Genomic DNA, 26,109 nt, shown 5'->3' with positions numbered 1-26,109 from the left:
ATCCACTATACCACCTAATTGCCCCTCTCTCCTCTTTATTTTGATTAGTATAAAGATTATAAATCAAAAGCAAAAAATTTGAGTAAATTTTTATTTCTCTAATCATTATCTCAAGGCACATGTTACAGCATATATATATATATGCATATAGTTATGAATGCACACAACACAAATACCCATATGCATGTTTACATATATATATATATATATATATATATATATATATATATATATATATATATATATATATATATACACACACATACACACCTGTATTCATGCATAATATTCAAAAGCCCTGTGAAATGTTGATTGATCAACTCTTAGAACTTGTGCTATAAAAATACAAATAATTCCTGCAATTTAAAAACATTTTTTGTTCATGTTTCCATAATTAAGATTTTGAAGATATGCTTATATTAATCTGTTACTGGGCTACTTTTATACATGACAGAGTACAGAGCTAATTTTTCAAAACCATTCTGTAATACATGTATTATAATGACTATATGTTTCTATCATTGCCCAATTATTAGTCAATCATTATCAATGTCCAATTTCAGGAACATCATCTGAACAAAGATCTTTGATTCTTCACCATAAATATAGTAAAAAATACTACTACAAAGGACCATATGTAAACCTATTCTGGAGTTATATTAAATAATCAAATATTTAATACTCTACGTGCACGAAGATGGGGAAGATAGCAATTTACTTAATTGCTTACTTATTCCTTAATTCACTGAAATTCTTCTGTGTATGCATCTTTGTCTTTATTCCAATCATTTTCCACCCTACTTGCTGATGCTCTAGCTGTCAATATGACCTCCAAAGTCTATGTCTAGGAGCCTCTTGAATTTCTGAACTCTGTGGACCCAACTCTCCTCATCTAACAGTCTGATCATTTTGGTGAGTGTACCCATTGACCTTTCTCTGCCTCCTTCTTCTATTTTTTGCTTTAAGAATTATTATTTATTTCATTTTTGAGTTATACTTTTTTATTTTCAAAATATATACAAAGATAGTTCACCCTTGCAAAACTTTGTTACAAATTTTTCTCCCTCCCTTCCCCCCACTCTCTCCCCTCTTCAGCAAGTAATCCAATATATATATTAAACATGTGTATTTCCACAATTATCATGCTGCACAAGAAAAATCAGAAAAAAAAAAGAAAAAAAATGAGAAAAAAACAAAAATCAAGCAAACAACAACAACAAAAAAAGATGAAAATACTATTCAGTGATCCACATTGAGTCCCCACATCCTCTCTCTGGGTGCAGATGACTCTCTCCATCACGAGTATATTGGAATTGTTGAAAGGAGCTACTTCTATCAGAATTGATCATTGCATAATCTTGTTGTTGCTGTGTACAATGTTTTCTTGGTTCTACTCACTTCACTGAGCATCATTACACTGCACTTATATCTGCCTCCTATTCCCCTTGTCTCATCAAAATCATTTAATTTCTCTCTTTTTTTTCCCCTGAGGCTGGGGTTAAGTGACTTGCCCAGGGTCACAGCTAGGAAGTGTTAAATGTCAGAGACCAAATTTGAACTCAGGTCCTCCTGAATTTAAGGCTGGTGCTCTATCCACTGCGCCACCTAGCTGCCCCCAAATCATTTAATTTCAAGAAAAAACTTCCTCCTAATCACAAAATCCATTGGCCTTTTCTCAGTTTTCATTCTTTTTCATTTGCTTGTAACATCTGACACTCTACTGCCCTCTCAAATTAAGCAAGCATTTACATTCAATTCACTTCAAGAAGCATTAAAAGCATAACTATATATATATATATATATACATATATATACACTATATGCTGAAGATTCAAAGATTAAGATGGCTCTGGCCTCAAGGATTTTACATGCTATGGGGAAGATATAAAATGTCAACAAAGTATATATATATATCTGTATGAGTCTTCTTGATCCTAAGTCCAGCATCAGATCCAAGACACCATGTTATCTTGCAAGAGCTCAAGAAGACTAAATGTAAAAAGAGAAAAGAAGATCCAGCACAAAACTCTTTGTGGTATCTACAATAAGGAGATGGGGCACGGATGATGAACCAGCAAAGGACTGCAAATCAGTCAGATAAATGGGAGACCATCAGGGAGGGTGGCTAACAGCATAAAATTCTATAGTTCAGGAAGGACAAGAATTGAGAAAAGGATTTTTCATATAAAATATAAGATCACAGTCAACTTAAATAAAAACAGATGAATGGTTTTGCTGGAAATCAAGACTACTACAAAGAGTTGAGAAGTGAATGGGAATCAGAGGTAAGTCCATGAACTAGGAGTTTGGCTATTAAAAGTGACAAAAAGTGAGAATTTATAGGGGTAATAGAGTCAAGTGAAGGGATTTTTGGGACTAAGGAAATAGGCAACAGAGAAATCCACAGAGTAGGAGGCTAAAGATTACCTTTTTTTAAAATTTATTTTTATTGTGAATATCAACACTAAAGCATATTTATAAATATAGAGCAGAAATCAAGAATATTGAGTATATGAAACCAAAATCTCTATTTCATATTGATTTTTTTAACGTTATATAATAAATTTGACAAATTAACTTTCAAAATAGTTTTGCTTGGTTATGCTTTCTGAATGTTTTCTTCTAAGCATTTTTAAAAGTTTGAATGGGCTTAAAAAAAATTATTGCTTTTCCTACCTCTCACAATTCAAAGAGCAAGGTGGTCTTGTAATCATATAGATCTAGCCAAATAAAACCAATGTACACAGTGACTTTCCAAAAATCTTTATCTTTTTCTGTATCTTGAATCCATCACCTTTTTATACAGGAAGATGGATAGTATATTTCATCATAGATCCTTTTAAAATCATGGTAATTCAATGAACTGAATTAAGTCTTAAGTTTTTAAATTTTGTCATTATTTGAATGTCTTAAGTCTTTTCATTTTGTCATTATGTTTTATTTTATAAATTACTCTGTTCACTTTACTCTGCCAACATCAATTCCTATTATCCAGTATTCTTTGAAATTATTCCTTTCCTCATTTCTTACTATGCTATACCATTCTAAGATATGAACAATTTGTTCAGTCACTGCCCAACTGACAGGCATACCTTAGGCTCTAGTTCTTTTTTCCCCCTTGTTAATCCTCATTTCTGGGTCATCAAGTGCTTCTATAAATAATTTTTGTATATACGGGTCCTTCCCCCCTGTCTTTAAAATCACTGGGGTATTAGGTCACTAGTGATATTGCTGCCAAAACATACAGGTCAGTAGTTTTTCTAGTGTAGTTCTAAATTGTTTTCAGAAGGGAAATGCAGAGTTCTGCCAAGACTGCATTAGGGTGGCTGCCATCCCACAACTCTGCCATTTTATCTTTTGTCATCTTTATCAATCTAGTGTGTTAAGTGAAATCTCAGATTTGCATTAATCTTATTACTAATGATCTGGCTCATTCTTTCATGTAGATTTTGGGAGTCTTCAATTCTTTTGAAACTATCTATTTGTAGTCTTTGGTCAGTTATTAATGGGGAATGATCCTTAATCTCATTTGTTTGTACTAAAACTACCTATACATCTTACTTAACATACTTTTATTAGAGCTATTTTATGTTGACTTTTCCATAGTTGACTATTTCTTCTCAATCTATAGCTACACTGACTTTAAGTAAATACTTTAAAAATTGATGTACTTAGAATGACCTATCTTTTAGAAGCACTTCTTAATGATGATCTTTGCTTTCTTCCCTTCATCTATATTATATTGTACCCAATGAGTAATTACCATGGGACTCTCCATTGTACTTTGGGCCATCTCCAACTTTATTTATTTATTTTTTGGGGGGGTAGGTTTGCATGACTTTGGAGACTTGCAGTCATACAATATTAGTGAAAGAATATTGTTAAAAAGATGGACCCTTTTATATTAGGGAGAAGTTTAGATCATTAAAATAACTACAATTTTGAAGCCAATCAAACCTGCTTTTCTTCTCTTGTTCTTTTTGGGGCCCAGCTCACTTCAGTTTCTTTGCAGTGTTTTTCCTCAGATATATGTTCCAATAGAGGAGTTCACTAGGTTGTCTATGCAACTGCCTGACATAATCTAGACAATCTTCCATTTTCATCCACCTGTGCTTTTTTTTTTCCTGTGTAGTTAGACCAAACTTCCCATCCTCACCCTCACTTGATCTGCCCATCCTTGCTGTTGTTCTATATTTATCTTTCTTTTGGTGGCTAACCTACTTAATAATGTGGTTTACAATAGGTACCTCTCTCCCTCATTTACTTTTTTGGGTAACACTCTCTAGTTTAGTTTCCAACCTTATCACTTAACAAAACTCTCTCCAAAGTGGCTAAGATCTCTTACTGACTAAACTGAGTGACTTTTTTTCTCTGTCCTCATTCTTGACCTCTACATCCTTTGACAGTCAATCATTTTCTTTTCTTTGATTCACTGGTTTCCTTCTTTCAATTATCATCTCTATGCAGATGACTCTCAGATCTATAGGTTCAGCCCTGACTTCTTTCCCACCTCTAATCAAAAATCTTCAACTGCGTATTATACATTTAGAACTGCATGTCCCATGGTCTCCCCCCCCGCCTTGTGATACAGCCCTTAAGAAAGATGCAGCAGTAACCTTGAAGCCACCTGGCCTTGGGAGTGCCGTAGTTAGAAAGGATACATTTCTTCCCCTAGGCTGTCCTGCTCCAGTTTTCTATGTATAACCAGAATATTGAGCCCACAAATAATGTCCCTTGTCAGATAACAGTTTGTTGGTCTGTAATAATGGGGTTTCTGAGACTAATGAGTAACAGTAATGAGGTGTTTAAAGTAGACGCAGGGGCGTAACAAAATTGGGGATGGCAGCCACTTGACCCAATGATGTTTCAGGCCTAAAAACACCCCTTCAGAAGGTTCCCCCTGAGCACCACCCAGAGAACTATGGGTATTACATGTGCACAAAGTCAGAACCAGACCATTCCTTAAGTTCAACTCGAAGCCATAAAATTAGCATATTAGTGACATGATGCACCTTTCCTAAATATTACTTCCTTGCTCCTCATTCTTTGTTAACTTCTTTAACTTTAACTGCTTTAATTGGCATTACAATTATAATAAACTTTGCCTCTTGACTCAGAGTTGGGTCCAACCTGCGAATAATTTTGAGATATCTTGTGGCATCATTCTAGAATACCAATGTGTGTGGGGGTCTCCCTTGAGCCCCCACACCCATATCCAATCTGTTGCCAAGACAACTGCATACTAGTTTCCCTGACTTCCTTTAAATCCCACCTACAGGGAGCCTTTCAAAACCCAATTAATCTGGGTCCCATGCCTCTGTTAATTAATTCCTACTCGTGGTGGGGCTTGTTTGTCCATATTTTTTTGCTTGCTGTCTCCTCCATCAGCCTGTGAGCTTGAGGGCAGAAATTGCCTTTTCCCTTCATTTGGATCCCTAGTGTTCAGCACTGGGCCTGGAACCCAGCAGGTCCTTCATAAAACTGACTGACTGACTCCTCATCACTCAGGCTCACAGGCGAGGGGTCATCCTCACCTCCTCATCTTCTGGCATTCCCCAGAGCAGAACAGTGGTGGGGTCCCTTCGTTTCTACCTTAAGAGCATCCTATATGCATCCCATTTTCTCCTCTGATACTGCTACTACCCCAGTGCAAATATTCATTATCTAATACCTGGACTACAACAAAAGCCTGCTGGTTGTTTCCTGCCTTAAGTTCCTCCCTAATCCCTTAACTCAGGGGTCAAACTGATCACCTAAAAAACCACTCTGACCCTATGACCACCCTACTCAATAAACTCCAGTGGCTCCCTCCTATCCCTGGCCATTAAAGGCCTCAGAATCTGACCTCTTTCCACCTTCTGTGGCTTCTTGCAGTTTATTCCCCTGTCCACCCCCCCTAAACCCGTGAACAGTGACACTGGCCTCTTTACTCCTCACCTCTGAGCCCAAAATGTTCTCCCCTTTCCTTGCTTCTTTCAAGTTTTGACTGAAGTCCTACTTTCTCCAGGCTTTTCCCAGTCCTCTTTAGTGTCTTCACTCCGAGACCGCCCCTACTGATCCTGTCAGCTTCTTGTTTGTGCAAAGCGATTTACATGTTGTTACTCTCTCATTACACTTGAACCTGCAGAGAAGCAGGAACCATCCTGTGTCTTTCTTATACACCCAGAGGTCTACAATATGCCTGGCACAGAGAAAGTGATTCAAGAAGGCTGGAGGGAAGACTGTCTGAGCTTCCTGAGAGAAGATGGTTCTCCACTTTGTCGTCATCTTGTCACTGGATTCAGTTACAATTGTTTAACTGCTGTTCTTGCCATTTACATTGTGGTGGTCGTTGTCTATACTATTGTCCAGCTTTTGCTTACTTCACTTTTCATCACTTCACACAAATCTTTCAGTACTCTTCGTATTCATCATGTTAATAGTTTCTTACAGCACAGTAATATTCCATTATGTTGATGTGCCATAATTTATTTAGCCATTACTGCACTGATAGGCATTTACTTTTCTGCCAATTATTTGCTAGCACAAAAGTGCTGCTATAAATTTATTGGCATGTTGGGGACTTCTTTTTGCCATTAATGTCCTTGGGGTATACACCTCACAGTAGAATTTCTGAGTCAAAAGGTATGGACATTTTCATCACTTTCCTGAACTATATTTCTGAACATTCTTCATTGTCTCCCTCTGTTTCCACCTGTCCGTTGAAGTCATCAAATAACTTCACAAGTATATGTTGATTGAAGCAGCAGTGGATAGAGCACCAGCCCTGAAGTCAGGAAGATCCGAGTTCAAATTTGACTTCAGACACTTAATACTGGACAAGTCACTTACCCCCAGTTGCCTCAGCCTCCGCCCCCTCACCCCCCAAAAAAGTATGTGTTGATTTAATTCACAGGATTTATTGAATTATGATGTGCAATTTTTCTATCTCCTCCTCTTCTGCCACAGATGTTGGTAAATAAGCTGCAATTACTTTAATGGTAATCCTTTTTTTGGGGGGGGGCCGATCTCAAGTTGTTTATAATTCTATCAGGGAGAACAACATGTACGTATATTAATTTTTTTTTGGTATTCTTTTTTTTAAAAATATTATCCCTTGTATTCATTTTTCCAAATTTTCCCCTCCCTCCCTCTACTCCCTCCCCCCGATGACAGGCAATCCCATACATTTTACATGTGTTACAATATAACCTAGATACAATACATGTGTGTAAATATAATGGTAATCCTTTTGCAAACAGTGATCAAGAGAAATGCTGTACATGGTGACCAAATATCTCATGATATATGTTTTTTTGTTTGTCTGTCTTGGTTTGGGATGCATGATAAATCCAATTCTGCCAGGTTTTTCTCCCTCTGCAAAGAGAGTATAGTTGTAACTTCTTTTTGTTAACTCAATTCATTTATAGTGACAATGTGATGTTGATTACGATTTAGTTCCTCCAGTAGTAATCTGCTTTTGGACACTGGACACGGAGTTCTCTCATATTTAGAATCCCAACAATGAATGTTCATATATTTTAAAAAGTATAATTCTTAGAAAATTCTGTCTCCTTTTTAAAGACTCTGCCAATAGAAATGCATATGTGGAAGGGGCTACACAAAGGATATTTTGTATCTTTGTTTTACACAATATTGTGGTCAAAAAATTCACCATCAAGTTGCCAAACCTATGAGTATCTATACTTAGTGGGCTAATTCTAGGAAAGCAGATCTAATGTTGCCAGGATCACCCTTGAAGCTTTTTTAGCAACAGAAAATCTTTCAGAACTTGAGCACAGAAAAGACGTCAGAATACTTTTGTGGATGTAATTGGTGGGGGGGAGGGGGAGAGAAGAGCAGTGTTACTTAGTCTTTTAATTTATCTGATAGTTTTTCTGCATAATGTTTTTTATGAAAGTTTTTTTTTTCTTTTTGTTATTGTGTTGTCACTTTATTTAGTACATTTCATGTTATTTTTGCAGTAAAAAGGGAAGCTAAGCTTAGGTATAGCTGTTCACTCACCCATCTTGTAGGAAATGCAAGTTAGCCTTTCTAAGGCACATCTCTGACATATCATTTCATAAACCTTTTAGCAATAAATATGTACAAAACACACTCACATTCAGTCAGATATAGAAAATGCATGGATTAAAACTTTTCCAAATAGCAGAAGTTAGAGGAGTAGTCAATTTTTATATAGTGCATGTTTATTTTTTAAACCTCTAACTTTGGAATACCTGCTTTAATCCAAAAAGAGAGCTGCCGACAATACCCAAAATTATTATTCAGCATTAGGAACTAATATACCAATTTCACTTATACTTGGAGCTTAAATGCTAAAACAGTCACTTAAGAGTTCAGGCTTTAGCCTAAAACAACCTGTTACTATGAAAGAATAACCTCTGACACGTGGAATAAAATGAAGCTGATAGAAACACAGTCAAGAATAAGTAGCAATTTCTGTAAAGGAAACTAAAACTTCAAGCTTTAAAGTGCGCATTAGGTATTTAGGCTTTTTTAAAGTCAAGTCAAGCTAGTCATTTCAATCATCAACAATATTTTTGGAGGCCTGTGTTTTAATGTGTGCAATGGCATGTGTGTGGGGAAGGGATAGGTAAGTGAAGGAAAAGAGAAGACTGGGGATAGGAGCATGTCAAGCAACAACTAATATTCATATAACATATTAAGTGAAGAAGGGGAGGGAAGAACAGGAAAAAGAGGAGGAAAAGGAGAGAGCTGGGGAAAGAAAGGGATGAGAGAGGGAAAAATAAAGAAACACAGACAAAGGAAAAGGGGGAGGGGATATGGATAGAGAAAGGGAGGAAGGGGGAGAGAGAGAAGAAAGAGAGGAAGAAGAACATTACCATACAAGAATGACAAAATGTAGAAGAAGGAAGCAAAAGTCTGGCTATAAGTACTACAAATATTCCCACACCATTTGCTCATAGGCTTTAAGAATTTTATATGAACTATGAGATAAAGAATGAAATGGAAGCTTATTTTTTATACAAGTGCTTTATAGTTTATAAAGCATTTTCCTCACAAAATCTTATGAAGTAGATAATTTAGGCATGATTAAATCCATTTAAAAGACAAGGAAACTGAGACTCAGAGATAATTTACCCATGGCTACAAAACTTAGAAGGGACTAGACTGTAACTAGAAGCCAGGTATTCTAACTCTAAGTCCAGTATTCTTTCTGGTACAAAATCCTGCCTCTCTGTTTTTCTAAGGATGTTTCTCCTATAAGCAAGCTAGGTAATTTGAACATTTTTATTTTAGCTGGAAAACTGACATTCCTTGTGCGAGAGTCATCACAAAAGTGGAATGGTATCTTCTAAACTAGCTCAACCCATCAATTATGATGGCTAATGACCAACAAGAGTATGTTTTGGAGGATTCCTGGGGACACCCTCCAGTCAGCTTCCTCCTAATAGCCCACAAACTAACCTATTACATTTCTGCACTGGAGACAGTCTGTAAACCAATTTTAAACATCGTCTGTTTTCACCTGTGTGCTCCAACACAAATTTCTACTTGTTTGTACAAGCACAGAGAAATGTCTGCCAAGGTAAAAAGGAGTGAACAGAACAAAGTTAACAAGCCCATCAATGCAAGGCAAAGCAGAGGTTATTTATAGGCACATCCTACTTACTGTTTTGAGACAATTAGGAGTGCTTCTGGTCTTATTTGGTTTGGCTGGAGAGGTAGACACATAATCAATAATTACATGGAGGCTGGAGGAATAGGTAGAACAATCTCAAGCCTTGTACCCCCAACAAACTGGTAATCCTTTTAAATGAAGTTCTCTGACTTAAATATTACTTCTATTTTTATTAGAGCAATCATTTCAAATAATTTCTAAAATGTGCTCAGTTTTATAGATTGGTCTAGGTCTTTTAGCTCCTAGGCAAGAACTCTTACCATCACATACCACACTTGGGCAAATTAAAGAAACAGTATGTGATGAAGACAATGGTATCTGACAATAGGATTTGGGTTTCTGAACCATGGCATAAAACATAGGAATGATGAACAATGGACCAAGGAAAGAACATATGTAACAGACTAAAATGAATCAAAAAGATTTTAAATTGAAAAAGAAGAGGGATGGAGCAAATTGACTGTTATATACATATCCACAGAGATCATAAATTCGCGCTGCAATGTAGGAAGAACAGCAATAGCTACATCCAAAAGGCAAAAGACAATGAAGTTCGAGAAAGAAGTCAGTATAAAGACCTGAAAACATTAGTAACAAACAAGAACAACCAAATATTTTAAATAGAGAAGGGACATTTGATCTAATAGATATCACTGATTCTTGGAGAGATGAGCCTCATGACTGGAATATGGCTCTGGAAGAATATATCTTATTCAAAAAGAATAGAGTGGGTAAAAAGAAGTAGAGACAGAATAACATTTTGTAGAGAAAATTTACATCAAATATATACATAGAAGACAAAGAGTGATGTCATGGACAAATTAGAGGATCAAGAAAGAAATCACCTCTTGAATTTACAGATTGAGGACGAATTATGATAATCTGGATTGCAAAAAAAGTTAAAATGTTTTTGAACAAACAAATTAATATAGCTAAAATTAAGAATATAGAGATGGGGTTAAGATGGTAGAATAAAGGTAGGAACTTGCCCAACCTCTCCCCGAGATGACTTCATTTAAATAATGACTTTAAACAAATTTTGGAGCATCAGAACACCCTCCAAAATGGACTAGAACATTTTTCAGTCAAAAAGAATTTAGAAGGTCAGCAGAAAAGGTCTATGATACCAGGGTCAGATTCCCAGCTAAGGCCCCAGTCTGGTCCAACCTCTGAATCAGCAACAATGCTCAAAGCTTCCAGGCCTCTCAGCCAAAAGTCACAAAGAGGACCTGGAAGGTCAGCAGAGAAGATCTGTGGAGCCAGGATGGGATGTCTGCACATAATCCTAAGGCAAGCTGACCCTACCCTGCCCCAGTCTCCCTGGCCCCAGCACAGCCTCGGCTTTCCCCTCAGCCCAGGGAACACCAGTAAGGATTTGGAAGGTCAGTGGAGAGGGTCTGTGGCAACAGGATGGGAGTCTAATGTGCATTCATAGTGCAGAGCCCCCAATCCCAGAGCCCAAGCATCAACAAAGCAGAACTCTGCTGATCTAGCATACTAGGTGTTACAGCTACACTGGGATTGGGACACTCCTAATGGCTCTAGGACAGAAAAAAGTGTTTGTGGTCAGATTCCTAGAAGGAGCTCTAAAAATAGCTGTACAAAATCCCTTTGCAAAGTGCACCAACCATGCTGGAAACGGAGCCTTAGCTTAACAAAGAGTTAAAAATCCAAGTAACAGGCTAGGAAAATGAACAGAAAAAAAATTAAAAAAAAAAAAAAAGTTTTTACTATTGAAAGTTATTACAGGAAAGATCAAAATATACTTAGAAGATGAAAACAAAATCGAAGTTCCTATATCCAAAGCCTCCAAGAAAAATAAGAATTGGGCTTAGGCCATGGAAGAGCTCAAAAGGGCAAAAGGGATTTTGATAATCAAGTAAAAGAGATGTTGGAAAAATTAGGAAAAGAACTGAAAGAGGTGCAAAAGGAAATGCAAAAAGCTAATAAGGAGAATAATGCCTCAAAAAGCAAAATTGGCCAATTGAGAAAGGAAGTACAAAAGCTCTGAGAAAAACAATTATTTAAAAAATAGAATTGAGCAAATGGAAGCTAAAGGCTATGAGAAATCAAGATACAATAAAGCAAAAAACAAAACAAAAAAAAAAAAAAAAAAAAAAAAAACTAGAGGGGAAAAAAAAGTGAAATATTTCATTAGAAAAACAACTGACCTGAAAAAAAATAGACCCAGAAGAGAAAATTTTAAAATTATTGGTCTACCTGAAAGTTATGATGGAAAAAAAGGGCCTGAACATCATTTTTTAAGAAATATCAAGGAAAACTGTCGATATTCTAGAACCAGAGCCTAAAATAGAAATTGAAAAAATTCACAGATTACCTCTTGAAAAAGATCCAAAAATAAAAACTCCCAGGAATATTATTGCCAAATTTCTTAACTCCCAAGTCAAGGAGAAAATACTGCAAGCATTCAGAAAGAAACAATTCAATTACTGTGGAGCCAGTCAGGATGACACAAGATTTAGCAGCTTCTACATTAAAGGACAAGAGGGCTTGGAATATAATATTCCAGAGAGCAATAGAGCTAGGATTACAACTGAGAATCATCTACCCAGCAAAACTGAGTATAATCCTTCATGGGAAAAGGTGGTTATTCAATGAAATAGAAGATTTTCAAACATTTTTGATGGAAAGACTGGAGCTAAATGGAAAAGTTGATCATTTAATACAGGACTCTGGAGAAACATAAGGAGGTAATCAAAAAAGTGATTATCATAAGGAACTTAATAAGGTTTATATGTTTACATCCCTGAGGAGGATGATACTTGTAACTCATTAGAACTTTCACATTATTATGACAGTTAAGAGGAGTATATAAAGACAGAAGCACGGGTGTGAATTGAATACAAAACAATAATATCTTTTTAAAAAATGTTGAAATTAAGGGGTAAGAGAGGAACATACTGAGAGAAAGGGAAGGGAAAAATGGAATGGTGCAAATTATCTGCCATAAAAAAAGAGGCAGGAAATAGCTTTTACAGTAAAGGGAAAGAAGGGGAGGAGAGGGTGAAAAGGTGAACCTCACTCTCATCAGAATTGGCTCAAAAGAGGAAATAACATACATACTCAATAGGGTATAAAAAGATTTCTTACCCTGCAGGAAAATAGGAGAGCAATGGGATACAGAAAGGTGGGGGAGGATGATAAAAGAAAGGGTATGAATGGAGAAGGCTTGGTCAGTACTAAAATACTTTTGAGGAGAGACAGGGTGAAAGGATAGAATAAATGGGGGAAATATAGCTAGCAATAGTAATTTTTCTAAAAATAATTTAGAAGTAATTTTTTTTTTGATAAGCCCTCATTTCTCAGAGAGAATTGGGTTAAATTTGTTAAAAAATGACATATATACCAAAAAATAAATATTCACAGCAGCTTTCTTTTTAGGACAAAAAAACAAAAACAAAAAACAAAACAAAACAAAACAACAACAACAACAACAACAAAAAAAAAAACCCTAGAGATTGAAGGGATGCCTCAATAAACAATGGTATGTGTTTATGATGGAATATTATTATTCTATGGGAAATGATGAGTAGGATGCTCTCAGAAGGAAAAAAGAAACCTGAAAAATTCTCTATGAACTCAAGTAAGTGAAATGTACTGTATACAAAGTAATAGCAATGTTCCTAGATGATCAACTGTGAATGACTTTGCTATTCTCAAAAGTACAATCATCCATGACTACTCTGAAGGACTTATGATGAAAAAGCCTATCCATACTGATATAGATTTTGTCTGAATACAAACTGAAGCATTCTCTCTTTGTTCCCTGTCTTTCTCTCTTTTTTAAAAAAATATTTTCTTGAGGGTTTTTATTTTCATTAAGGTGGGAGATCTACTTTTTTAGGGATTTTTTTTTTTAATTTACAAGATATATGCATGGGTAATTTTTCAACATTGACCCTTGCAAAACTTTCTGTTCCAACTTTTCCCCTCTTCAGATGGCAGGTAGACCAATACATGTTAAATATGTCAACGCATATGTTAAATACAATACGTATACATATCCATACAGTTATTTTGCTGCACAAGAAAATCAGACTTAGAAATAAGATAAAATTAACCTGAGAAGGAAATAAAAAATGCAAATGGACAAAAACAGAGGGAATGGATAGGAAAATGTTTTCTATAATTTCACAACTTATGGGTGGGGATAAGGGAGAGAACCTAAAACTCAAAAATTTTAGAAACAAATGTAAATTTTTTTTTTCATTCTGAATGTAACTGGGGAAAAATAATAAATAAAACAAAAGCATACAGAAAATTAAGAAGGTAGTAGATAACTGGAAAAATCTATACATTTTATTTTAAAAGGGTCTCATTTCCAAGATTTACCTGAAACTCAATTTATAAGTAAAAGAAATTTCCCCCAAATGGCAAAGGATCAAAGAATATGAGTTTTGTTTTTGTTTTGCAGAGCAATTGGGGTTAAGTGACTTGCCCAGAGTCACAAAACTAGGAAGTGTTAAGTGTCAGGTCCTCCTGACTTAAGGGCTGATACTCTATCCACTGTGGCACCTAGGTGCCTCAAGAATATGAGTTTTCTAGGAAAAAATCCAAACTCTCAACAATCATATAAAAAATGCTACAAATCATTAAGAATTAAAGAAATACAAATTAAAGTAATTCTCAGTTTCTACTTTATAGTCATCAGAATGAAAAAGTTGAAAGACAAAAAAAAGGAAAAGGAAAATAATTTTTGGAGGAGCTATGTGAAGATAGGCATATTAATAACCTGTTGGTAAAACTGAATTGATCTAGCCATCCTGGAAAGAAATTTGAAACTATGTCTTCAAATTTACTAAACTCTTTGACTCAGCGATACCACTAAGTCTAGATACCCAAAGAGAGAGAGAATAAGGACAAGGATTCCTACGTAAGAAAATAGTTATAGCAGTCCTTTCTGTGGTGGCAAAGAATGGGAGACTAAGTTGGTACATGGATAAACAAATTATGATGTATGGATGTAATGTAATACTACATCAAAGTGGCAGTTTCAGGGAAAGACTGAGAAGATATGTATAAAGCAATGCAGAATGAAGTGTTCAGAACCAAGAGAACAATTTAAATAATAACAAAAACATTATAAACAACTTTGAAAGACTTAAGAACTTTGATCAATGCAATGACCAACCATAAGTTCCAGAAGAATGATGATACAGCATGCTACCCACCCTCCTGAGAGAGAAGTGACAAATTGAGGGTAGAGACTGGGACATATTTTTTAGACATGACCAGCATGGGAATTTTTTTTGCTTGATGCTGCATAGTTATTACACATGTTTTGTTTTTCCTTTTTATCAACAGGGATGGGTGAGAGAGAGAAAACAGATTCTTGTTAACTGAAAATAAATTAAATTAAGCTTAAAAAAAAAAAAGATATATTCATGTAAGGAAGCCCAGGAATCAGGGGGAGGCAAGCATGATAGTAAATATTTGGGAGATGATAAAAAAGATGCAGAAATAGAAACAACACAGTTACCACAGAAGTATATTTATAGACAAGCTTTGTCTAGAAATGGGAGCTGCTGATCCATATGCAAAGACTCCTGTGGGGTATATGTTGACTGAACTCAAAAGTGCATTTTTAACTACAGTACTTTTTTGTTTGTTTTGTTTTGTTAAACATTTCCTAATTACATTTTAATTTGTTTGGTTTAATTCTCAGGAGTGTTTTATACTCCATGTATCCTATGGGCTGTGTGTGTGTGTAAGACATTTCTCCTATGGACCTCAAGGAAGAAATAAGAATACCTAAAAAGATTAAAGTCAGAGGAATTTCTCAACTTGCTGTTTTTCTTTAGTTGGGGAGAAAGAATATAAACACAAAAATGTAATAATATAAGACAACTCATGGTAAATTTCAAATGAAACAGAGAATCAGTATGAGAAGAGATTAAGGAGATCACTTAGGCTATAGTAAAAAGTGAAGTCTTTTGGAGAAGGTGGTCAAGGTAGAAATAAATTGCATGATCAAATTGGAAGTGTCAATATTTATAGCATGCTTAGAGAAAGGGAAGCAGATGAGAATGGACGATTATCAAAAAAATAATGAGAGAGAAAATTGGAAAGGTGACTGAGGGTATATATATAAAAAGACATTGGATGAACAGTCAGGGTTTGGAATTCAGCTTTGCTTCCAGATCACAAGAAGTCAATGAAAGTGTTTGAGTACAAAAGTGACACAATAAAAAATGTTTCTGAGGAAGACTTCCCTAGCAATAAGTTATAAGATGTCTTAGAGTTAGGAACTAATTAGAATCAGAGAGATGAATGAGAAGATTATTGAGATGATCTCGGTATACAGAAATAGGGGTCTGGATAATGGTGGTAGTACTAGGAACAAAGAGGAAAGCCTATTCAAAAAATATTTCAAAAGAAAAAAACTTGCAGGACTTGACAAGATTCACTAGATTTCAAAGGAAGACAGACACACACACTCACACATGGATATAGTAACCTCCAAAAAATGAGTCAAGAAGTTTCCTTTCTAGTAGCTCAAGTCTCTTAAACCTGAAGTCTGATCTTTCCATCCCCATCTGCTTTTCTTTTAGGTTCTCTGACTTTAGAAGCTTAGGAGAGATGAAATGTGAACCATAAAATCTCACTACTTACAAATAAAGAATATTGTTTATAGAGGATTCAACATTGCCTCTAATTAGAGATTATGTTAATGAAGAGTTGCATAGCTACAAAAAACAAAGGATATGGTTTTTGCTTTAGAGAAATCCTTTTGCCACATTTCCAAAATATAGAGAGAATTGACTCAAATTTATAATACAAGACATTCCTCAATTGCTAAGTGGTCAAAGGATGTGAACGATTTTCAGACAAAGAAATTAGAGCTATCTATAATCATATGAATAAATGCTCTAAATCACTACTAGTTAGAAAAAGGCAAATTAAGACAACTCTGAGGTACCATTTCAAATCTCTGAGATTGGCTAAGATGACAGGAAAAAACAAGTGATAAATATTGAAAAGGATGTGGGAAAACTAGGACATTAATACATTATTGGTGGAGTTGTGAACTGATCCAACCATTCTGGAGAGCAATTTGGGACTATGTCCACAGGGCTATCAAACTGTGCAAACCCTTTGATCCAGCAGTGTCTCTACTGGATCAGTATCCCAAAGAGATCTTAAATAAGGGAGAAGGGCCCACATGGGCAAAAATGTTTGTAGAAGCACTTTTTGTAGTGGCAAGAAACTGGAAACTGAGTGGATGCCTATAAGTTGGGGAATGGCTGATAAGTTATGGTATATAAATGTTATGGAATATTATTGTTCTATAAGAAATGGCCGGCAGGATGATTTCAGAGAGGCCTGGGGAAACTTATATGAACTGATGCTGAGTGAAGTGAGCTGAACCAAGAAAATATTGTACACAATAACATCAAGATTTTATGATGATCAATTGTTATAGACTTTCAACAATGAGGTGACTCAAGATAATTTCTAAGAGACTTGGTATGGAATGAGCCATCTGCATCCAGAGAGAGGAATGTAGATCACAACATAGTATTTTCACCTTTGTTGTTTGAAAAAAGAAAAACAAACAAACAGTTTTTCTTTCTAACCCCTGCCCTAATCTAATTTTTCTTGAGCAGCAGTGATAAATGTGGAAATATGTTTAACTGTCTAGGGGAAGGAGGTATAGAGGGAGGAAAAAACCTCGGAACTCAAAGTTTTACAAAAATGAAGGCTAAAAACTATCTTTTCATGTATTTTTGGGGGAAAAAAAAAGAAATCTTTTTTTAAATCATCCCTGAGTCTTAGATTGTATTTATGCCTAATTATTATCTCCAAGTATCTTGAATCTTCTAATTTTATAAGGTAATTGTTCTAGATATAGTCTTTCTGTCTTATGAAAAAGAAACTATCTAATGCACATAACACGAATAATTTAATATGAAGTAACTTCCTCAGAGTTATTTAGAGTATTCCCTCTCACTTAGTATAGATTTAGATTTTTTAAAAAGTATTGTCAATCAGCCTTCTTCCTCCCAACTTACATCTATGCTCCACCATAAATCTATATGCCTGTTAATTATTAGTTGTGTTATTTTACTGCTGACAATGTTATAATAAATTGCCTTTTAAATTCATTAAATAAGAAAGGTACAAAATGAGACCCAGGGTTTTATAAACTGTTCTGTTACCACAGTGATTCTAGATTTCCTGGCAACCAGTCAGTACCTTCTTTAATCTCTGCATCCATACAATGCCTTGCCTTCCATTTACTTTAGCTATTTACATGTTGTTTCCCCAATTAGAACCTAAGCTCCCTGTGGACAGAGACTGCTTTTGCTTTTCTTCATATCCCTAGAGCTTATTACAATACACAGTAAGCACTGAATAAATAATGCCTATGGACTGATCCATCTTACCATCCTCAGCAATGACGGTCAGTGTTACAGTGATACCAGCATCTTTGATGAGCTGAACAATGTTATCGTGGGCTAGTTCAACGATGGACTTCCCATTCACTGCAGAGATGCGATCTCCCACTTTCAGTTTCCCACAGTGATCTGCAGGACTTCCTTCAATGACACGTCCAATTTTATGAGGAATCACTAGGAAATTAAAAAAAAAAAATGCATTTTAGCGTTCACAAGCACCAGATTAATTGTTGAATATGCATCTAATAGCACAAAGAATTTTGATTGGTGTCTACTGGTCTTATAACTCAAGGAAATTTGCTAGTTTTATTTACCTGAGTCACATTTCAATAGTTTAAAATTCTAGTGAAAAGTAAGCAAATATATAAAACCAAAACTTTCAGATCATTTGTGATGCCCATAAAGAAGATAGTTCTTTAGAGGGTCAAGGATGGAACAAGGATAGAAAGCAAAATAATTGAGAAACATATTAATTGTGGTATACAATCACTTCCTACTAAATTATGCTCAGAGGGGAAAGGCATAAAACTGAATTAAAGACACTATCAAAAAAAGTTCCTACAGTGCTATTGTATCACCAGAGATAGTCATGTAAATGACATTTGTTTGAGATTTTATATTAGAGAATTCTTGGTCAGGTAAGTGATATACTAAATGGCCTCTGAAGCTGTTTCCAAATTTAAGATTCTGAATATGGTTGTTTGGACATTTGTGAATCTAGTGAAGAGAGTGTAAACTGAAAGTGGAGTGGGGATTGAATAATATTTCACATACCACCAAGTTAGAGACCATTGACACCAGCAAATAGAACACAGGGACATTAGCAGTAGAAAAAGCCCAGTAGTAAACACAGATGGGGCTCTTCCTAAAGAGGGTTTGATTGAACCATCTAGGCAAGGAAGAGATGCCTGTTTTCCAAAAATGGATGAGGAGAACCACAAGCTCCTTCAAGTGAGAAATCATTCAATAAGTGTGAGAGGAAGGAGAGACAAATAGTAGTAGTGCTTTCTGCTGACCTGATAACAACAATGATATCTATCTAGTGGCTTCTTAGGACACATATTCAGGATATTATGGAAAACTTCAAAAGGTTCATCAAATCAGACAACAAAAATCACAAACAACATGAGAAGTAACCTACTAAGTGCTATTAGTGACAACAGAAACTTGAAGATTATCTTCAGTGGTATTTTTATCATTGCTACCAATCAATAGCAAGATCTTCAAAAGATAAAGTCAGATTTGGGAAGCAAAAGACAGATGTGGGAGAGGCAAGACATTATGTGGATGTACAGCTTAAAGAAGGTACAGACTTGTTGCCAGGAAATCCACACTCCTATCAGGGAAAGCATTGTGCTAAGAAGGGTTGATAAGAATAGATTTGCAGTGTTTTACAAATTTAATCAATAACTGAAAAAGGTGTAGGAAAATGTCTACCCCTCTCTCTCTCTTTCTCCCTTCTCTCTCTTTGTATCTGTATTCTCTTTTTTCTCCTTCTATCTGTTTTTCTTTCCCTCAATACAGACAGACAGACACAGACACACACACACACACACAGACACAGACACACACACACTACATGTATGTCTAGACAAATAGATAAAGCCTGAGTAGCACAGTGAACTAGAGCAAAGAGACAAAGCTGACTGCAAAGGTCCCTCCCCCAAAAATTGGTAGGTTGAGACCCATGACAGGTATATGGCTCTGGAAGAGTATACTTTACTTAAAAGTAAAAGGATAAATAAAAACAGGCCAGGCAAATGGGGGTGGAATCAGAATAGCACTGTGTATTAAGTATCACTCAAGTAACTTGAATATAAAGGCCACATTCTTTAAAAAATCAGAATAGAACCAGTTCAGATATCTTTCATTACTATGGTTAGAGGAAGAATTATTAATTTTTTAAAAATAGTAATAGCCTTTTATTTTTCAAAATACATGCAAAGAGAAAGTTTTCAACATTCACCCTTGTAAAACCTATATTTAGTAGAATAATTCTTAACCAAACAAGAGGTAGAATGATCACAAAGACAAAATAATTAATACCTATTACACAAACTTGAAAATCTTTAAAAATCCAGTAAAACTATGTTGCATCAACTATCTCAGATAAGGGTCTAATATCTAATATATAAGGGGAATTAGTATAAATCTGTCACCTTAAAATCAATTTCCCAATGGTTAAGAAGTCAAAGGATACAAATATATTTCAAAGGAATTTCAAACTATTAACAATGGTTCCAAATCATTAATAATTAACAACAACATGGCAGCTAACACTGATATTGCACTTGGCATCATTTTATACCTTCCTGAAAAATTTATAATAGAGAGGAAATAGAAATCTAAGTACAATCTAGTTCTCCCTTGGACAGAAACTCCTTCCTCCTCCACAAGTCTGAGAGGTAAACCATCCCATGTTCCTCCAATTTATTTATGATTTCGTTCTTTATGCCTAAATCTTGGACCCATTTTGATCTAATCTTAGTATGTGGTGTTAAATGTGGGTCCATAAGTACAATCTGATATACATCTTACCACAGTTTTCAAAGTTTTCTGAGAAAGGATAGACAGTTCTTCTAGCCTAAATTTCTACAAAGGTAAGTCAGTCTAAAGTGAATGACATTTCAAGAAAAATGAAAGGAAGATTCTCTTGCTGTAAAGAGGCTAAGGCTTGAAGAAAGAAGTAGTGGTGAGAAGGGAGTACAACAAAGTATGGGGGATAGTAATTGAAAAGGAAGGGATTTGGGAGGTAGAGTATTATGTGTGAGAAACACCAAGGCTAGTGTTGCTGGATCAAAGAATATGAAGAAGGGAGTAAAGTAAAAGAAAACTGGAAAGGTAGCAAGGGGACAGAATGTGAAGAAGACCTTGTCTTTGACCCTTGAGGTAAACAGAGAGCTAAAGGAATGGGGCCTGCTGACTAAAGTGGGAGAAACTTAAGGCAGGGACATCCAGACATAAGATGGTAAGGGTCTGCTCCAGGGCAGTAGCTGTGTGAGAGGGAGTAGAGAAGGAGGTATACACAAAAAATGTGAAGGTAGAAGGGACAAGATTTAGCAAGAGAAAAGCTCTGTGATGTGAGGAAGGAGCTGAGAATGACAGAGGTTGTAAGCTTGGATCATTGGTGGTCCCTTCAACAGCAGTGGGGTAATTGAAAGAAACTGGGAAGGAGATTGGGGAAAATAGATTAACGTGTTGAGGCATGTGGAGTCTGAACCCCCAGCTCCTTATGTCCAGCAGGCAGCTGATGAGCCAAGATGGGAGGTCAGGAGAAAGGTTAGGAATGGACAAATAACACTGAGCACCACCTGCATAGGGATGATAACTGAATCCAATGGGAGCTGCCAAGTAAAACAGAAGAGGGAAAAGAGAGGGGGGTGAAGGCATGTGCTTGTGGGGCTCCTCTAGATAGTAAGCTTGAAATGGAGCTGTCAGAAAGGTAGGAAGAGCACTAGGAGAGGGAAGTCACAAAAACCAAGAGAGGAGAGTGGCTGACAGTGTGAAAGGCCACAGAGAGCTCAGGAAAGATGAGGATGGGCAAAGGTCATCAGATTTGGCAATTAAGAAATGATTAGAAATTGTGGACAGGCTGCAGAGCTGAGAACTGGAGGCTTTTTCAAGGACATCAGCATGAAAGGGTGGAGAGACTGAGTACGGCCAGGTCCAAGGGAGGGTTTTGGGAGAGAGAGGAGGATCCAGGGCCCATTGGCAGAAGCAGAGAAGCAGCCAGCAGGACATAGGGACATATGTGAAGAGGAGTGAGAATGTGTTGATAGTGAAGGGACTGACTGGCCAGAGAAGGGAATGGGACCAAGGTTCTGGGAATAGCAAGGAGGAGGAAGGCCTCTTCATATGAGGTGGATGGAGGAGAGAGTGAGAGAATACATCTTAGAAGCGAAATGGTTAGGGAACAAGAAGGATCTCTAGATGAACAGCATCAATTATCTCATTTAAGTACAAGGCAAGGTTCTCAGCCAGGCCAGAAGTCTGAGGAGAGATGGAAAAGCAGCAAGAGAGAATGATGGAGCAAGCGGATCAGAAAGTGTAGAAGGATGAGAGCCCTCTGGAGATTATGTAACATAAATGGGGGCTGGACTGACTGCGCATATGGAGGCTTCCTTTAGTTCCATTCGGCAGCAAATTATGGGAGTAATCCAAGGTTAGGGTTTGGCAAGGCATGCCTGGTGACAGAAGGGGATAAAGAACTTGAATATGAGATATAACCAGTTCACCAAAGGATTGAGGAAGGAAGGAGAGTATAGCAGCTTGGAAAAAGCAGGGAAAAAGATAGGGATAGGAGGGAATGATAAAGGATTATGATCAGATAAAGGAACTCTGATTTTCATAAACATGCAAGTGGTTAACTGGGAAGTGAGAGCAAAATCAATGATATTCCCGGAAGGGAATACCAAAAGCCACTGAACTTAGCAGTTAAGAGATGATTGATAACATTATAAATTCAGAAAAATACATGCCAAAGTCAAGAGAAATATGAATCTGCTACAACCAAGTATAACCTATCTTTAGCAAAAACATGGTCCTAATTTGCTAGAAAAATAAGGTATCTCATCAACTATTCTTCAGAAACATTCAACTACAGTTAGCTTTTCCCAAGTATGTAAAATGTAATCAAGGTGCTGCATTTCAATTTTAATGATTTCTATTTGCATGTATTAAGAAAAATGTCAATATTTTTTCAACTACTTTATTTAAAATAATTTGGGTTAGTCCCAGAAGAGACATGGACAATTTACAGGACAGTCTTACTGTACTTGGCTGGCTTACTTAGTTCAAAGGCAGATTTATCATACAATTGGATAAAAATAAAGCAGACTACAGAATATAATGGAGAGCACACTAGATTTGATGAAGATGTCAAATCTAAATCTCACTTCTGCTATCTCACTGGTCCTGGTCAAGTTATTTAACTGATTGTTGGTATCCTCTTCTACAAAATGCAGCATCTATATCTTCTCCTCCTACTTTTTTTTTTTTTGAGGAGGGGGGAGGGAGGGAGGGGTCAATCAACTTGTCCAGAATCACAGAGCTAGTAAGTATCCAGTACAGATTTGAATTCAGGTCAGAGTCAGTGTTGTAAACATTGCACCATCTAGCTGGCCCTAAAATGAGGCATGTGGACTAGATAATTTCTAATGTTCCAGTGAATTCTTCAGAGTTTCACTCTTCTCTGGCCTGAATCTATTTTGGAGTTAACTGCTCAGCTCCTTTCTGTGTTCTTTAAATTTCTTTTTAGGCAAAAGATCTCTTTTGCAATAGTTTAAAACATCTATTTCAAAGAATTAGTTTTACAAAACTAAATTGAAAGCTCATAATGAAAGAACAGCACCACACCTCTGAGGGAGTTACAAAAATGTGCATGTTAAGTAAAAAAAGACCAAGACATTGAATCTTAAATAAAAGCTTAAGCATTCCCTTTACCTCGCATTGTTTACATAATACGAATCTGTGGAAGCAAGAGGACACTGGCTCAACATTCTTGACCTCTAAAAATGGAACAACTAATCATATTCACCCTCCTGTCATTTGCAATAGCATTAAGGTATCAGATTCACATTTATTTCTTGGGTCAAAAAAGAAGACTGCTGGCAAAGCTGCCTGGATGCGAATGTCACCAGAAGCAATTTTTAATGGAAAAATGTTACAGTACGAGAGGTTCTAGAGGCTCTGGGAAAAGCCATGATATCTCCCCATGTACATTTAAAAAGGGTATAGTCTGAATGTTTTCATGCTTTATAGTAATGATAGTTATTTTCTGGATTAAAGTTTTTTTGGCTGTCCATGTTCATGGTTAATCATGTCCATCTATATACACACACAGTCCCTTCTCAGGATAAGCTCATTACTTCTAATTTCCCCACCATGCTGCTAACTCAAGCCTTGATTTGATACCACTTCCTTCAGCCTCCTTCCCTCTGAATGGAGGTGGGAAAACAAAAGTTCTAAGTTCCTCACAAAGCCTTCCTTTATAGAAGTCTCAAAGTGGATTCACAGCCCTCTCTATTTTGCATCTGCTACTCTACCTGGTTTCAACTCCATGAAATAAGATATCCCTGGTCTCCTGCCCTCCCCCAATCCTTGTTCTTCTCCTCCTCCTCCTTCTGTGTAATCTTTCCCCTTTTCAAAGAGCAAGAACAATCTATCCCCAGTACTTAGCACAGTGCTTGGCACATTTTAATACGTCTTTAGTGGACTGGATTGGAAACCTGTCTGGAAACAGTTAATATTTACATCAAAGGGATCATTATCTAATCACAGTAGATATAATTTGGGGAAAGGGCCTGCCAGAGTTTGACTGTGGATGAGATTTATCAATTAGCATTTCATTGAAGTTAAAATTGATATGTTATACAATAACTAGAAATCTCAAGCACTTTATAAAATTCATCAACAACCTAAGACTAATTTACTATTCAGGCTGATAATTAATGAGCTGCAAACACTCATTTCCTACTGCACATTAACTGCTGCTTCAATTTTACATTTTAATTGGGTTTTCTTTCCCACCTCGTTACTCAAGAATTTGCATTTATATACTTCTAAAGTTTCTTAAAAGCATAAGTACCTCTCAAAGGAAAGGGGCAAAGAATTCATCTTTTTGCTAGATAAGTATAACATTTAAACTATGTCTACAAACTAGCTTCTTTAAAAAAAAAATTAATATTTAAATCAGTTATAATGCAAGGTACTACATCACAATTTCCTTCATTTTTCCCTTCAGTATTCTTAGTTTTATCTTAAATACTTGACTCTACCTTAATATAATGTGATTTAGAAAATCAAGGCCCTTAATAATCTCTCACTGGCTCATAAACCAGGACACTTGCACTATGGCAATAGAGTTAAAATATGACTATTTATTATTATTTTCAAAAATCTTAATTTACAATGACATACAAAATCTCCTTAAAGGCTTCTTTTCCATTTTTTTCTGGTGTAGGCCACATAATCTTCACAACATCAGTGACAGTTACAGTTCCAAGTGTTACCATGGCAACTGCTTTTGGAAAATGGAAGCAAGTATCAGTAAGCAGTGACCTGGTACTATAGTAATAATTTATCTTTGGCATGGTATCTTCTTCCATCACATACTCACATTAATTTTACAAATATTTTCTTAAAATAGTTTGTCCTACAACTCTTTTCTAAAAGTATTCTTTTTCTAGTAAGATATTAGTTTAAATATATCTTAGTATCCAGTAGAAAAATCAGGCTCACTGGCATGAAGAGCATTATGTTAATAAAGTTTGGGGTTTTTTAAGTTTGTTTTTGTTTTTCAGTCATAATGTTAATTTATATTTATGCCTTTGTTCCTCTTAGTTTTAACATATTTAAGATAATCATTTTTTGACATCAAAATAAATCATGGTTCTTTTATATTCTAATAGCTCTGAATTATGACATTTCCACTGAAGAGGAAATCACAGGGATGTCATGGGGCAGGGGAGAAAAATAATCTCTTCCTTTCCCAAGAGACTACAGCTATCTATAAAATTTTTCAGGAGAGAATATTCTGCCAAAATGGGCTTATGATAATTATTTATATATTCAGACTAGGCAAATTTACAAAGATTTTCAATAAAATTTACTTTTGAACAGAACATTTGTATTTAAAGGAGCAATGTCTTTCATCTTTCAACAAAGGTATTAAATATTATAAACCCATCACATATTTTTAAATGACAGAGGAGGCATCTCTTTCATGATATTCTGGGATTGGGATTTCTATTATCTGAGTTTGTTCTCCAACTGCTGCCAGCACTGTACTTCATTCATATCTTCAGAAAGATTCTTTATTGCAAATTTGGAGTTTCTGTCCTTTTATTCCCTTCCCCCATTTTGGAAATGAACTTTTCATTGAATCTATTAAACCAGGATTCTGGCACTTTCTGTACTATGATAGCATAATCTTGATGCAGATTGAATTATTAATAGTTATTTCCTTGAATTCATGTAAAAGAAGTAAGGGAATCAATCTGGGCTTTACTATATTCTGAAGAATATAAATATAAAGAAACTTTA

At 35.8% G+C, this 26,109-nt stretch overlaps 1 protein-coding gene across 1 annotated transcript in view; it reads right to left on the bottom strand.

Moving 5' to 3' along the window:
• The window catches only part of MAGI3 (membrane associated guanylate kinase, WW and PDZ domain containing 3), a 225,221-nt gene that overhangs the window by 11,435 nt on the left and 187,677 nt on the right, over window positions 1-26,109 (bottom strand). Inside the window, 1 exon segment of the mRNA XM_074263089.1 lies at window positions 18,055-18,240. Within this exon segment, the coding sequence (XP_074119190.1) occupies window positions 18,055-18,240 (186 nt within the window).

This window comes from Sminthopsis crassicaudata, chromosome 4 (genome assembly GCF_048593235.1).
Source record: "Sminthopsis crassicaudata isolate SCR6 chromosome 4, ASM4859323v1, whole genome shotgun sequence".
NCBI classification, from domain to species: domain Eukaryota; kingdom Metazoa; phylum Chordata; class Mammalia; order Dasyuromorphia; family Dasyuridae; genus Sminthopsis; species Sminthopsis crassicaudata.
The sequence above is the reverse complement of the archived record's forward strand: the minus strand, read 5'-3'. Positions and strand labels throughout refer to the sequence as shown.